This window comes from Miniopterus natalensis, chromosome 4 (genome assembly GCF_054644295.1).
Source record: "Miniopterus natalensis isolate mMinNat1 chromosome 4, mMinNat1.hap1, whole genome shotgun sequence".
Lineage (NCBI taxonomy): Eukaryota > Metazoa > Chordata > Mammalia > Chiroptera > Miniopteridae > Miniopterus > Miniopterus natalensis.
This window is the reverse complement of record NC_142084.1, coordinates 97996364-98009012: the sequence shown is the minus strand read 5'-3', so window position 1 is coordinate 98009012 and position 12649 is coordinate 97996364. Positions and strand designations below refer to the sequence as shown.

Sequence of the window (12649 nt, the reverse complement as noted above, 5' to 3'; positions counted from 1 at the left end):
CTCAGACCCCTCCCCACTCTCGTGGCTCTGCCCAGAGGAGCGCTCAGACCCCTCCCCGCTCTCATGGCTCCGCCCAGAGGGGCGCTCAGACCCCTCCCCCCTCTCATAGCTCCGCCCAGAGGGGCGCTCAGGCCCCTCCCCCTCTCATGGCTCCGCCCAGAGGGGCGCTCAGACCCCTCCCCCCTCTCATAGCTCCGCCCAGAGGGGCGCTCAGACCCCTCCCTCCTCTCATGGCTCCGCCCAGAGGGGCGCTCAGACCCCTCCCTCCTCTCATGGCTCCGCCCAGAGGGGCGCTCAGACCCCTCCCCGCTCTCGTGGCTCCGCCCAGAGGGGCGCTCAGACCCCTCCCCCCATCATGGCTCCGCCCAGAGGGGCGCTCAGACCCCGCCCCCCTCATGGCTCCGCTGTGACCACTGATCAGTGGGTTTTAAAAGCCTTTTATCCTCAAAATCTGAATGTTGGTGACAACGCAGAGACCTTGGGGAAATCCTGAAGGACGGACCTAACTTTAGGAACAGGCCGCTCAATAACACGTTTTCTAAAAACTTAGAAAATTAGGGATAAAGTGTAATTTTTGGAATTTGAATTTTTTTATTGATGTGCTCATAAGAAAACAGGAGACCCCAGTGATGTGCGAGGCACCAAGGGCACAGAGAGCGGGAGCGGCAGGGTGGAGCTGGACCAGCAGCCCTGGGGCGGGCTGGGGCTGGAGCCTGCCTGGTGGTCTCAGGACCCGGGATTCGGTGCCCACCCAGGACCTGGTGCCCACCCAGGACGGGACGCTCAGCCCTGAGTCTGTGCGAGTCGGCTGGAACCGCCACCCCACGTAAAGACGAGGCTCCTGAGCTGCACCCTCCTTGAAAGGGGGACTCCCAGCACCGGCCCGGAGGCCTCTGCGTCGGCCTTTCCTGCGCCTGCGCTGCTCTGGCTCTGAACATGCTCAATGTGAATGGTCCAGAAACTTCCAGGAGAGAAATCAGTGTGGAACTTGGTTCCAGACACCAGAGCACAAGCAGCAAGAGAAAAAAAATAGACATGTTGACCCATCAAAATGAAAACTTTTCTGTTTAGAGAATACCGTAAAGTTTAAAAAACAGTCCTCCAAGTGGCAGAATGTGTTTGCAAACCATGTATGTGATAAGGGACTGGTACCCAGACTATATATTTATAAATGCTCGTGCAAGTCCACGGTAAAAACACAGCCCAATTAAAGCCTGGACAAAGGACCTGAATAGATGTTTCTTCAAGGAAGACACACACGTGGCCAACAAGCCCATGAAGGGCTCAGCGTCACAGCCGTCAGGGAGGTGGAAATCGAGCACACCCCAGGGGGCCAGAGTAAAATGTGAAACAAGGGGGCAGTGGGAGAAGTGGGAGCTCCACGTGGCTGGTGGGGTGCAGGGTGGAGCCATCACCGTGGAGCATTGTCCGGCAGTCCCTGAGCTGGGCAGCAGCCACAGGACCCAGCACGCACAGGCCAAGATGCAGACCGGGACGGGTGTGTGGACAGCCCTGCGGATCGGGCGGGATCGGCCTCAGTGTCGTCTGATCGCCATCCACTGTGAGCAGGCCCCTCGCTGAAGCTCTGCCTTGTCAGCATCACTGTCATGGCAACAGAAAATTATCTTTAACATTAACTGAACGTCTGTTCAATCTGAACGTTGGTTGAGTGTGTGTCTCTGGGAGGAGAGTCTGGGTTCACGGGTGTTCTCGTCATGGGATGGAGAACAGGGCGGGTGATCACTCCAGACTTGGCAATTCAGCTGCCAGATGTTTTCATGCTGGGGAAGGGGGTCCTCCTGGGCCAATCTCCCCTTCAGGGCCCTGGTGCTGAGCTGTCGGTGGTCCCCTGGACCATCCCGGCCCACCTGCGGGGTTGGTCCTGTGGGGCTTTAGTTCCTCCACCTCTAAATGGAGCTTCAGAACCTCCTGGTGCAGCAGGTCTGACGCCCTGCCTTCCCTGCCCCCCTGAAGTCCACCGCTGACCGCCCCCAGTACCGAGCCCGCCCCGCTGAGACGGGTCCCGCCAGGAGGGGGTGAAGTGGTGGACGGCCAGAGGGCGAGGGAGCCGATGGGGAGACTGGGCCGCTGACACCACCCAGAGTGAGGCCAGGACGTCAAGCAGGACGGTCTGAGCCACACACAAAGGAAGTTTAGTTTCCAGTGCGAGCTGACTGCTCCCCTGACGTCTCGTGATACAGCGTAAGGATAAGCGAGGCCGTAAAAAGCAGAGGAGCCCGCGTGAGGCGTGGAGCGAGCTCGGCGGCGAGGCTCCTTCCCACGGGGAAGCAAGAGAACAGGAGGAGCTTCAGGCTTTCGTGAGAGGTTCTGAGGCTCAAATCTTAAGATGTGAGGTTGGAAAAGGAGTTGAATCCACCCCCAAGTAGGTGGTGGATGTGGCTTTTCTCTCAATCTTGAAAACGTGAATACCTCTTGACCAAATGCCTGCTTTGCGCCGATAGAATCGGGATCGGCTGGAACGTAACCCTGCTGCTCGGCCCCTGCCTCGGCCCCTGCCTCGGCCCTGGGCACAGATCCCGCTGCCTCTGAGTGCACGTCTGGGTTGCCCTGGTCACCGGCCCCCTTGCCCTCGGGGTGGATGCTCTCAGGAGATGGACACACCGTGACCACGCCGTGGGGAGTCGGCTGTTATTTGCAGATCTGCAGGGAGAACTGGGCACTCAACAGTCTCTACGCTGGACCTGCAGACCTGCCAAGGGTGTGAGAGGGGGACCAGCTGTGTTGCCATGACGATGGCTCCCTCCACAGACGGCAGGGCTTCAGAGCGCAGCTAACATCGGGGCGCACAGAGGGCTGGTGCTCACCTCCTGTGAAAGGCGGAAGTTAAGCCGGGTGGAGCGTCCGGTCCCTTTCCCTCCAGTGGCAGTGACTCCGTGAGCCTCGGTGGGCCCAGGCGCCCAGCTGTCGCTCGCTGTTCGTGAACCGAGCCTGTGTGGGCAGAGTCACGGGAACTGCCTGGAGGACGGGAGGACGGCTCGGAGCAGCGGGGCCGCGGGGAGCCACCGTGGGCCCAGTGGGACACAGGGTGGTGTGTGCGCACACAGGCTTCCCCCTCAGAGCTGAGTAAACGTGACGTCGTAAATATTCTCCTGCGACACTTGAGTGCTCCAACAGTTTAATCCGACTTTGTTGCCTGACTGAGTGACTAATGAGTGACCCCAGCCATCTACCAACGTAGGCCGACCCAGGGTGGCACGACCTCAGGCACCTCAGGAAGCTGTACCCCTGACGGGGGGGAACCCCCAGGTCTGTCCCTGTCCGAATGATGTTCAGGGTTCAAATGAGTCCAAGAGAAAATCAGAGAAGCCAATCGAGAAGATGTAGAATATTTGTAAATTGCTTTGAACACTTGGCTGTTGTCCTGCACACTTTCTATCTGAGTGTGTCAAGACAAGTGAGAGTAAAAACGCCGCCTCCCACGTCCTGGAGTCAGGAGCAGAGTGGCTGTGGCCCCCATCAGCCTCTGTCACTGTGAAAAAGCGTTTCATGCCCTGGCCAGTTTGTCTCAGTGGTTAGAGCGCCGGCCTGTGAACTGAAGGGTCCTAGGTTCAGCTCCGGCCAAGGACATGTACCTCAGTTGCAGGCTCCATCCCCGGCCTGGTCGAGTCACATGCAGGAAGCAACCAACTGATGTGTCCCCCTCACCTCAACGTTTCTCTCATTCCAGTGGGACACATGCTGTGTTCTCTGGCTCCGGTCTGTCCACCTGCAGAGCCGGGGGAATAACACCTACCTCCTGGGCTACTGTGGGCGTAACCTGTGACCATAACATCACCTCCCTCACCCCCGCCTGTCCCCTCCCCAGACACACGTTTAGAGAGGTTTGTGAACTGGAGTCTGAAAGGGGGTTTCCCCTGGAGGTAAAATTCGCAGCCCCCGCAGGTTAATACGAAAACAGGCCCAGCCCACGTCCTTGCCAGTGGACTCGGATAGAGCTGAGCTCCTAAGTACCGGGATTTGTGGAATTTGTCTCTCATGTTGAAGGGATTTACATTTCCGTCTCCTGGAAGCTTCGCTGGTCACCGCACGCTGCTCAGAATGCACTGCTGTCTAAGGACAGTCGGGTTGTTTGGGTAAAACGGGGCCTTTATTTGCAGAAGCCTTTAGACTCCGGTTGCCAATCTATTTAACTCTTCTTTGCAGTCCCTTCGGCCGCCCCCGAAAACGTGTCTGCCGTGGCGGTCAGCTCGACCCAGATCCTGTTGACATGGGCCTCGGTGCCTGAGCAGGACCAGAACGGGCTCATCTTGGGCTACAAGGTACGTGTTAAGGTGACCCCCCCTTTACTTACCACACGCAGGCGCTAACACACGTCACCACCCACACCAGCGGGTTCCTGTGTCCCCCGGCCCCGCAGCTCTGGCCAGCTCGCTGGTTTTCCCAGGGGTTGTCTGTGTAAGACCGCCGCAGTCTGACTCAGCGTTGGTGTCGCCCCTCAGCGTCAGCCAGACCGGGCACGGACTGTGGAGGCTACTGAAACCCAAGCCTCTTTTCCCCGCGTGTGCGCAGGGGTGGTAACCGCAGGGCCAGTACGAGGAAAAACAGGTCATTCTATAGTGTGCACCTCGCTCGTAAGTGCCAACCGAGTGGGATTAGATAAATGCAAGTGTGTGGGCACCTGGCACCTCCCAGCTTCTCCGAGCCACTCTGGGTTCAGTGCTGAACGCATCCACCAGGCCCTCGGACTTCTCCTGTGTCTGTCCCATCGCCTCCCTCCCCCACCACCTAAGCAGCAGTGAAGTCTCTGGATTCAGGCAATAAGGCCCTGCTTGTCCTGCACTGCAGCCCAGAGTCCAGTGTGTCGGCTCTGCAGCCATGATCAGACCCTGTTCTCTGACTCCCCACCTGTCCCGTCTCCCTCCCTGGGGCTGCAGCTGCTCTCCCCTGGCCCCGTGAGACACGGTGATCACAGTGAGTGGGCTCGGTGATGGAAACTGCACACCACCCACCTGGGCCCTGGAGGAAAGGCTCCTGCCAGGCCCTCTGCGCACCCCTCCCTGGTGAACCTGCCGTTACAGCCTCTGGTCACTGGTGTGAGCCCAGGTCAGGGGGAGAGTGCCCACTCCTCTGACACAGGAGCCCAGTTTCCCCACAAACGGAGGCACTGTGGGTAGGAGGTTGCCTCCGCTTCCATCAGGGAGCCCTGGTTTCGGTGGCCGTGGTTGGCGTGGCTGCCTTTGGCAGGTCTTGTAAGTTATGGCGAGGCAGCCGGCCAGCAGCCAAGGGCCGGTCCCCGCTCCAACGGCCCTTTTCCCCGGGTACAAGCCCTTCATCACCATCATCGCCTCAAACTCCAGCAAGTAGCAGTTAGATCCATACGCCTTCAACCCGGCTGCCCTGGGGGAGAAAGTACAGTGGGCTGGCCCTGCCTTGAGGTCGCCCCACGCCTGCCAAGGCCCCTTCCCGGCCCCCTCGTCCTCACGCCCACCCGCTTGTGTGTCGATGGTTCAGATCCTGTTCCGGGCGAAGGACCTGGACCCCGAGCCCAGCAGCCACGTCGTGTGGGGGAACCACACGCAGTCGGCGCTCCTGGCGGGCCTGCGCAAGTTCGTGCTGTACGAGCTGCAGGTGCTGGCGTTCACGCGCATCGGGAACGGGGTCCCCAGCACACCCCTCATCCTGGAGCGGACCAAGGACGATGGTATGTGTCTGCACTCGCCCCCCTGGCTGGCCGCCGCCGGCTGACACGGGAAAGGCTGTTGTTTTAAACTTCATTTCCAACCACGTTTTTTTCAGTCGAGGAAAACAAAACACAGTTGTCTTTCAGTCGCTGGGTGTCTGTGTGGCCAGTTTCAGCCGGGGGAGAATTTTATGGCCCAGTTACGAGCCTGAGCAGAGTTTCCGTGGTAACTGCAGCAGGCAGGCAGTAAAGGCCAGGGGCGGGGTGAACCCAGGGAGGCCGCTCCTGGGTAGTGACTGCACAGATCTGGTTAAAACCCACTGCTGACCTCGTGCCCAGGGTCCTGGTGCCACGTGACCATCCTTTGCAGAACCTGAGGTCATCAGAAGTTCCCAGGCAGAGTTGTGCCTAAGGGGGCCCAGGCACCCCGCTCCCTTCTCCAGACCTGAGGACAGGAACCGCGGGAGGCCGTGCGTGGGAGTCTGTCAGCGAATACGTCCGCCCACGCCCCAGGTGTCAGACCCTTAGAGGCTGGCTCCTCCCTCCCATCACCACACACACTGCAGCGGCTGTCGGGGGGATACCGATCCCCCCAAACCCTCCGGGGTCCGCAGGGTCTCGCGGAGGAGAGACAATGGTAGATCTTCTGACATCATCACCAGAATCATTAAATTAGTACCCAAACATCCTGTCCGAGGAGCTGTCGCTGTCCCCTGCGCTTCACACCGAGGTGGCACTGGGGACACACCCGGCAGAGGAGGGGCTGCCATCTGTCCGTGTCCGGGCAGCTACAGACAGATGGGAAAGGTGGTTTCTTTGTAAAACTGTATGAAGCCCGTGTCCCGGGTCACACAGATGGGAAGTAAAGGGGCGTCTTAGAAACTGCTCCTTGGAACTCGGTCGGTCACCGTCATTTCCTCCTAAAGTCCCAGCGTGAGTGTCCCCCGCGGCCGACACAAACACCGTTTCCTTCGGTGGAGCCGAGTGATCTCACATTTGTTTTACCCAAACCCAAGGGTCATCACACACGTTTAAAATATAAAACACTCAGCTCAGCAGCTGGAGGCACAGCCCAGCGGCCCCGGGACGACTGGCCACACATCACTGTATTTAGTGCCGACCGTCTGCGCCCGCTGCCCCCACCTGAAATGTGTTAGTTAAATTATGGGGCAGCACTGGTTAACGATCTTACGTGATTTTCAGGCGGACAAGATTGTAATTCAGCCTCTGCGCGCCATTGTGAGCTCCCCGCCCGAGGTCTCGTGTCTCCCCCTCCATGTACTTGACCCCCAACACCCTGACCCCCTGACCCCGACTCTCCCCTTGATGTCCATGCCATGGGCCACTTAGTGACCGGCCTGCCAGCTTTGTGCAGCTCCTGCTCACGGGACTTCCAGCAGGTTCGAGCGAAGCCGGCGGGCTGGATGGAAACGAGGTTTTTACTCAGAATCTTAGGGAGCCACCCAGAGCCGTTAGGTTCCAGCGTCATCCCCCCAAACGTGGGGTGTTTCTGCATGAACAGTGTCGCCGTGGCAGCGACTGCGGTCAGTTCGCAGCATCGTTCGCGATCTTGTCGTGGGACCAGGTACCATCACAAGGGCTCACGTGGCTTCTTTCTCCTTCAGCCCCAGGCCCCCCGGTGAGGCTGGTGTTCCCGGAGGTGAGGCTCACGTCCGTGCGGATCGTGTGGCAGCCGCCAGAGGAGCCCAACGGCATCATTCTGGGTAAGGAGGCGGCGGTGGCCGGGGCACAGCTCAGAGCAAGTAGCAGTTAGAAGCATTTCATCTCGTTCCATCAGGTGAAAAAACTGCAGCAGCCCAGCATTTTCTGCACTGAGAGGGGTTGGGCCCCCGCTGTCCGTGAGCTGAGGTCCTTGGCAAGGTGAAACTCACTTTGTTCTCTCAGAATTTTTTCACTTGCGGGGGGGTCACAGCAGTGCCACCTGTGCCTGAACTCCCTCCACGCTGATGGGTGCTTGGAAAGCAGCGGCCAGTTCCCCACAGGACCCACCTGGGTATCACCCCCAAGTCCCTGGAGACCTTCCTTCTGCTGCAGGGCTGCACCCCATCCTTGAAGAAGTAAAGAGGGAGCCGTGTCCCGGGGAGGAGAGAGGGAACCGCGTGCGCGGGTCCCAGGGAGAGTGTTCACTGTTCATATTTCATTCCGAGGAGTAGCTCTGATAACAGTGACAAAAAGCCTTAATTTCTGCTACTTCCCTGAAGGCAGAAACTTCTGTTTTAAAACAGCCCCAGTTCCTTCATCCGGTCCCCCTTTGACCGTGACACATTAGGGGCCTGCTACACGCCGGATGTTGGGCATGGGGTGGGGAGTAAGGGGTGAAGTGATGCGCCGTCCCCGAGACACTCACGGGCCGCGGGGAGAACCGCCACACTGCAGGCGACAGGTGACAGGGAGATCACAGCGCCCCCAGCCGCAGCCCCTGGGCGGGGCCTCTCGGTGGGGGGAAGGCTGGTGGAAGGAAGGCCGTCTGGGCTGGACCCTCAGGAGAAGGGAAGATGGGTGGGCCCTGGGCCAGAGCAGCCTTGTCCTGGGGGAGGGCAGACAGACCCACAGCTGCTTTCATCTGCCTCGTGCCTGCGTCCCGGATGGGCCAGTGGCAGAGGGGTGAGGCTGTGGACACAGCAGCCACGCTGCCCAGGGCCCGGCCTCAGTGCAGGAATTTGTGCTGGTGACTTCGCTTTCCTGTGCCTCGGTTTCCCCCTCTCTCCAAGAGGAACAGCAGTGGCATGTCCCTCCTGGGGCTGGATGAGCTGTGTGTGAGGAACCTGGGGCAGCACCTGCCACGTGGAAAGTGCTCAGTCACCATTTGCCCAAATGTTGTGGCTACTTAGTCTCTCCTCCTTTCTCTGGGACCAGAGTGACTGCTGGGTCAGGCGGGGCTTGGCCGGCACTGGCGTCCACCCGTTCATCACCACTGGGGTTGCAGGGACCATCCCCACCTCGCTGGCTACTGGGACAGGGTTCGTGCCGAGGAGACAGGGGCAGAGCCTACACAGGCGGCCCGGGGCCAGCGCATAGGGAGCCCCTCAGGTGCGCTGAGAAGTTTGTTTTGATCTGTAGTCCCTGGGAGGTGATTGAAAATCATGAAACCTCAGGGAAGGAGGGCAGCGTGGAAAGACCGAGCCTTCCAGGCGCAGCAGACAGGCGCTAAGTAAAATAGCACCGTGTCCCCGTGATGCAGAGAATGTCCCATCTGCGCCTCTTGTTATAATGGCAGCCGTCTGTCATCATCACAAATGTTGTGGGGTCACCTGTCGCCTGGATGCTATCACAGCAAACTGCAGATGCCGTAAGAGAGGTGGGAAGCCGTTTCTGAAGACCCAGATTGGTGTTCACAGAGGAGAAGGGAAACGTCTCTGCAAGGCCCTCGTGACACCCAGAGACCTTGAGTCACTGCTCGGCTCGGGTGGCGTGGCCCTCGGAGTCTATAAACACAGCTCCCGGCTGTGATCTAGATCAAAACATGTTCCTGCATTTCCAAAGGAGATTAACAGCACGAAACACCACAGCTGCCTGCAGGGAAAAACACTCACTTATTTGCATAAATATTTTACTAGGGAGAGCTTTCAGCATTTAGAGCCACCCTCCGGGGGATGCTCAGGAGCCTCAGAGTCCAGCGTCCCTCCCTCCCTCGCTGACAACTCCGTCAAATGCTCCTGAGCTGAGCGAAGCACATGCCCCTCAGACCCACGAGGGTGGGCCCACCACGCACGCCAGGATCTTCCACCCCACCTGCCTGCCCAGCGCCTAACATTTACCTCTGGCTTATCACAGAGGGTGTGCTCGGGCTCTGCTGAGAATCAAGAGCTCGGTGAATGATCCCTGTTTGCAAACAGTTAGAGCCACGGTCATGTTGCCTGCTCCCAGCCCTCCGACCGATAAGCTGTAAAACCAGCAGGACACATGGCACCTGGGCTGGGCTGATGTGAGCCTCCCAGGCAGCTCAGCTGCTGTGGGTTCCCTGAGCAGCAGGTGGGTGTTGGGGGGCTGTCACCACTCACACCCCCTGACAGTGGCTACCAAGAGGGTCAGGCAGCACCACGCCCCCCAAACTTGAGCGTCGGGCCCAGGGATGCATCACAGAGCGGACAGTCTCAGAGTGATGCCTGTGGTTTGCGCAGGAAACAGGCCTGGCAGCACCTGCAGGCCTGCACGACTCTCCACGGTGGCTTGGGGTGTCTGTCGCAGTCAGCCCACCTGACCAGGCAGCAGAGACCCCCCCCCACACACACACACCCCATCCCCCCCCACCCCACCCCCCACACACACAGCGACAGTCATGTCTTGGCTTCTCTTCCTGCTTGCATCTCACCTGGATGGTTCTGGAGCTTCCGTGGTGCCTGAAGCCCACACCCTTTTCCAATCCTGATTGTCAGGATGCACGGTGCCTCCTCCACTTCCCGGGCACTTTCAGAGATGGCTCGAGCTGCTTTCTCCGTGGTTTTAGTCTCCGCCTTGGATCAGTGCTGCGTGGACGTGGCCTCACTCCTCTGAGTGCTTCGGTTACCATGATTCCCCCGGAGCCGTCAACGTTGGGCCGCATGTCACTCCCGGGATTGGCTCAGCTTCCCTGGCCCTCCCTGCCCGCCTCTCCTGGCGCTGAAACAGCCTCGCTGCCCTGCTCTCCCGGAGCCGTAATTGCACAAGTAGCCTGAGCACCCCGCGCTCCTCTCGCTCCATCTGTCACTACCCTCTGAAAACGCGTCCGCAGCTGCTTTTTCCGCTTATGTGCAGAAAAAGCCTCTCCTCTCTTACCCATCGAGTGCAGGATGTTGTGAAAACATGTCAGGGTGCGACACGGGTATCAGTCTCGATGTTCAGCAGCACGGGGTGGGCACTAGAGGGTGTCATCTAACTTTGGGGCGGATACGAGGAAGGGGCAGGTGTCACAGGCTGAGGCACTCCTCCCGGGGCTCAGCGTGGACCTGGGTTGGATCCTGCGGTCAGGCAGCTTTGGGAGGTGTGCGCTGTGCTCCGCATGCGCTGCGTCAGTGTCAGCGTCACGGCCCCGCTGCATGTACTGCGTCACAGCGTCACGGCCCCAGCTGCATGTACTGCGTCACAGTGTCAACGTCACGGCCCCGGCTGCATATATTGTGTCACAGCGTCACGGCCCGGGCTGCATGTGCTGCGTCACAGCGTCACAGTGTCACGGCCCTGGCTGCATGTACTGCGTCACAGTGTCACAGCGTCACGGCCCCGGCTGCATGTACTGCGTCACAGCGTCACGGCCCCGGCTGCAGGTACTGCGTCACAGCGTCACGGCCCCACTGCATATACTGCGTCACAGCGTCACAGCGTCACAGCGTCACGGCCCCGGCTGCAGGTACTGCGTCACAGCGTCACGGCCCTGCTGCATATACTGCGTCACAGCGTCACAGCGTCACGGCCCCGGCTGCATGTGCTGCGTCACTGCGTCCTGGCCGCAGCTGCGTATTCTCCATCACAGCGTCACGGCGTCAGCTGCTGAGTGGCAGGAGCTGAAGGTCGGGGTGCAGCGCAGTCCCACCTCGAGCACCCGCCCCACTGGGTTCTGGCGGCCCCCCAGTGGCAGGTCCGCGCGGGGAACGTCGGTGTGTTTAAGTGATGTTTCTGAAGGAAAGGCGCTCTCCCTGCGCGGGGAGGGGCGGCACCTGAAAGCCCGGTCCCGGTCGGGTAGAGCCGGCAGTGAGCGCAGGGCCTCGCGAGGAGCAGGCTCCGGGTCGCTCCGCAGAGGGCGCGGGCGGGGGGGGGCACCGTGGGGAAAGCGGCCCGAGCCCGAGGCTGGGAGAGGCCCGATCTCATCCACCCCAGTGCCGAGTCACACAGTTGTGCCTCTGAACAAAGTCTCGGTTTGTCACAGGATGTTTAACTGTAGCGACGGAGTAATGTGAGTGGAGATGAAAGCCAGCGCGGAACGTATGGCCGTGGAGGGGCGGCTGTGACCTGCGCTGTTCCCGAGGGTCCGATTTCTCGTTAACTCAGACTCGCAGGGGACAGGGCATCAGAATTAGCGAGGGGTCTGAGTCCCACCCGGCGCTGTCCGCTGGAGAAGTCAAAGGCGGGGCTGGCGCTGGGGGCTGAGGGGGGGCCCAGCCCACAGGGCGCCCAGCACCCCGAGGGGGCTTGAGGGCGAGTCCCATCCCGCACCGTCTGCTGCTGCTGCCACTCAGCACAGGCGTGGTTTCTCACACTGCAGAGAGGAACCCCAGAAACTCAGACCCAGGGCCCAGACGTGCCTAATGCAAACTTGCGTTCACCTAAAAATAAAAGGCCTTCCAAAGCCAGAGGCAACTAGCCCTTATTTGAGATCAATGAGAGTAGCTATATGGAAGCACCGATTCAGCAAAACCCAAGAAGCATTCCTATGAGGAGACAAAAGCAGGGGTGTTTGCGAGAAGGGAAAAGGGACAGTTACATCCACGGAAGGAAGGTGTTTCTATCGGTGCAAACAATGTAGCACAGTGCCGCCAGTTCTAAGCCGTGTTTGTAACTTTTGTTACCCTTGCGGATGGTTCTCCGGGATACAATGTTGCCCTAGGACCCCTCCAGAGGTTATTTTGGTGTTTTAACATCCAAAGGTTTGAGGCATAAGACTTGCAGGGCAGTTCCTTCAGCTCCATTTCAAAGCAACTCCGTTTGTGATATTTTTTACACTTAATTTCTGCTTCTTGGGGGAGGACTGGTGTCTCTTCCTCCCTGGGAATGATATGCACATGGGTGAGCTCACTCAAGGTCACCCCTCCCTCTGGAGGTTTTTAAAATATTAAGACTGGTCCTGTTCTAATCGGTTAGGTCTGTCTGCCGATGCAGCCTCTGAGCCTGATCATAGATAAAGTTGCGTTTGTCTTCGCAAAATACCCTTCATTCGTTTCTGCCTTTAGTCCAGGAATATGCCTGTGACGATGACACCGGTCATTACTTTCTGTAGTGGGCACAGACTGAGTCCTGCAGCAGTCAAGTGGAAGGGGGAGTGTGGCCAAGCCCCTGGCTGGCCGGTCCGACCTT

General features: G+C 59.3%; 1 protein-coding gene across 1 annotated transcript in view; it reads left to right on the top strand.

Moving 5' to 3' along the window:
- The window catches only part of SDK1 (sidekick cell adhesion molecule 1), a 323826-nt gene that overhangs the window by 258832 nt on the left and 52345 nt on the right, over nt 1-12649 (top strand). The window contains exons 25-27 of the mRNA XM_087817025.1: nt 4165-4280; nt 5473-5662; nt 7267-7365. Coding sequence (XP_087673151.1) covers nt 4165-4280; nt 5473-5662; nt 7267-7365 — 405 coding nt within the window. The remainder of the gene's footprint in view (nt 1-4164; nt 4281-5472; nt 5663-7266; nt 7366-12649) is intronic.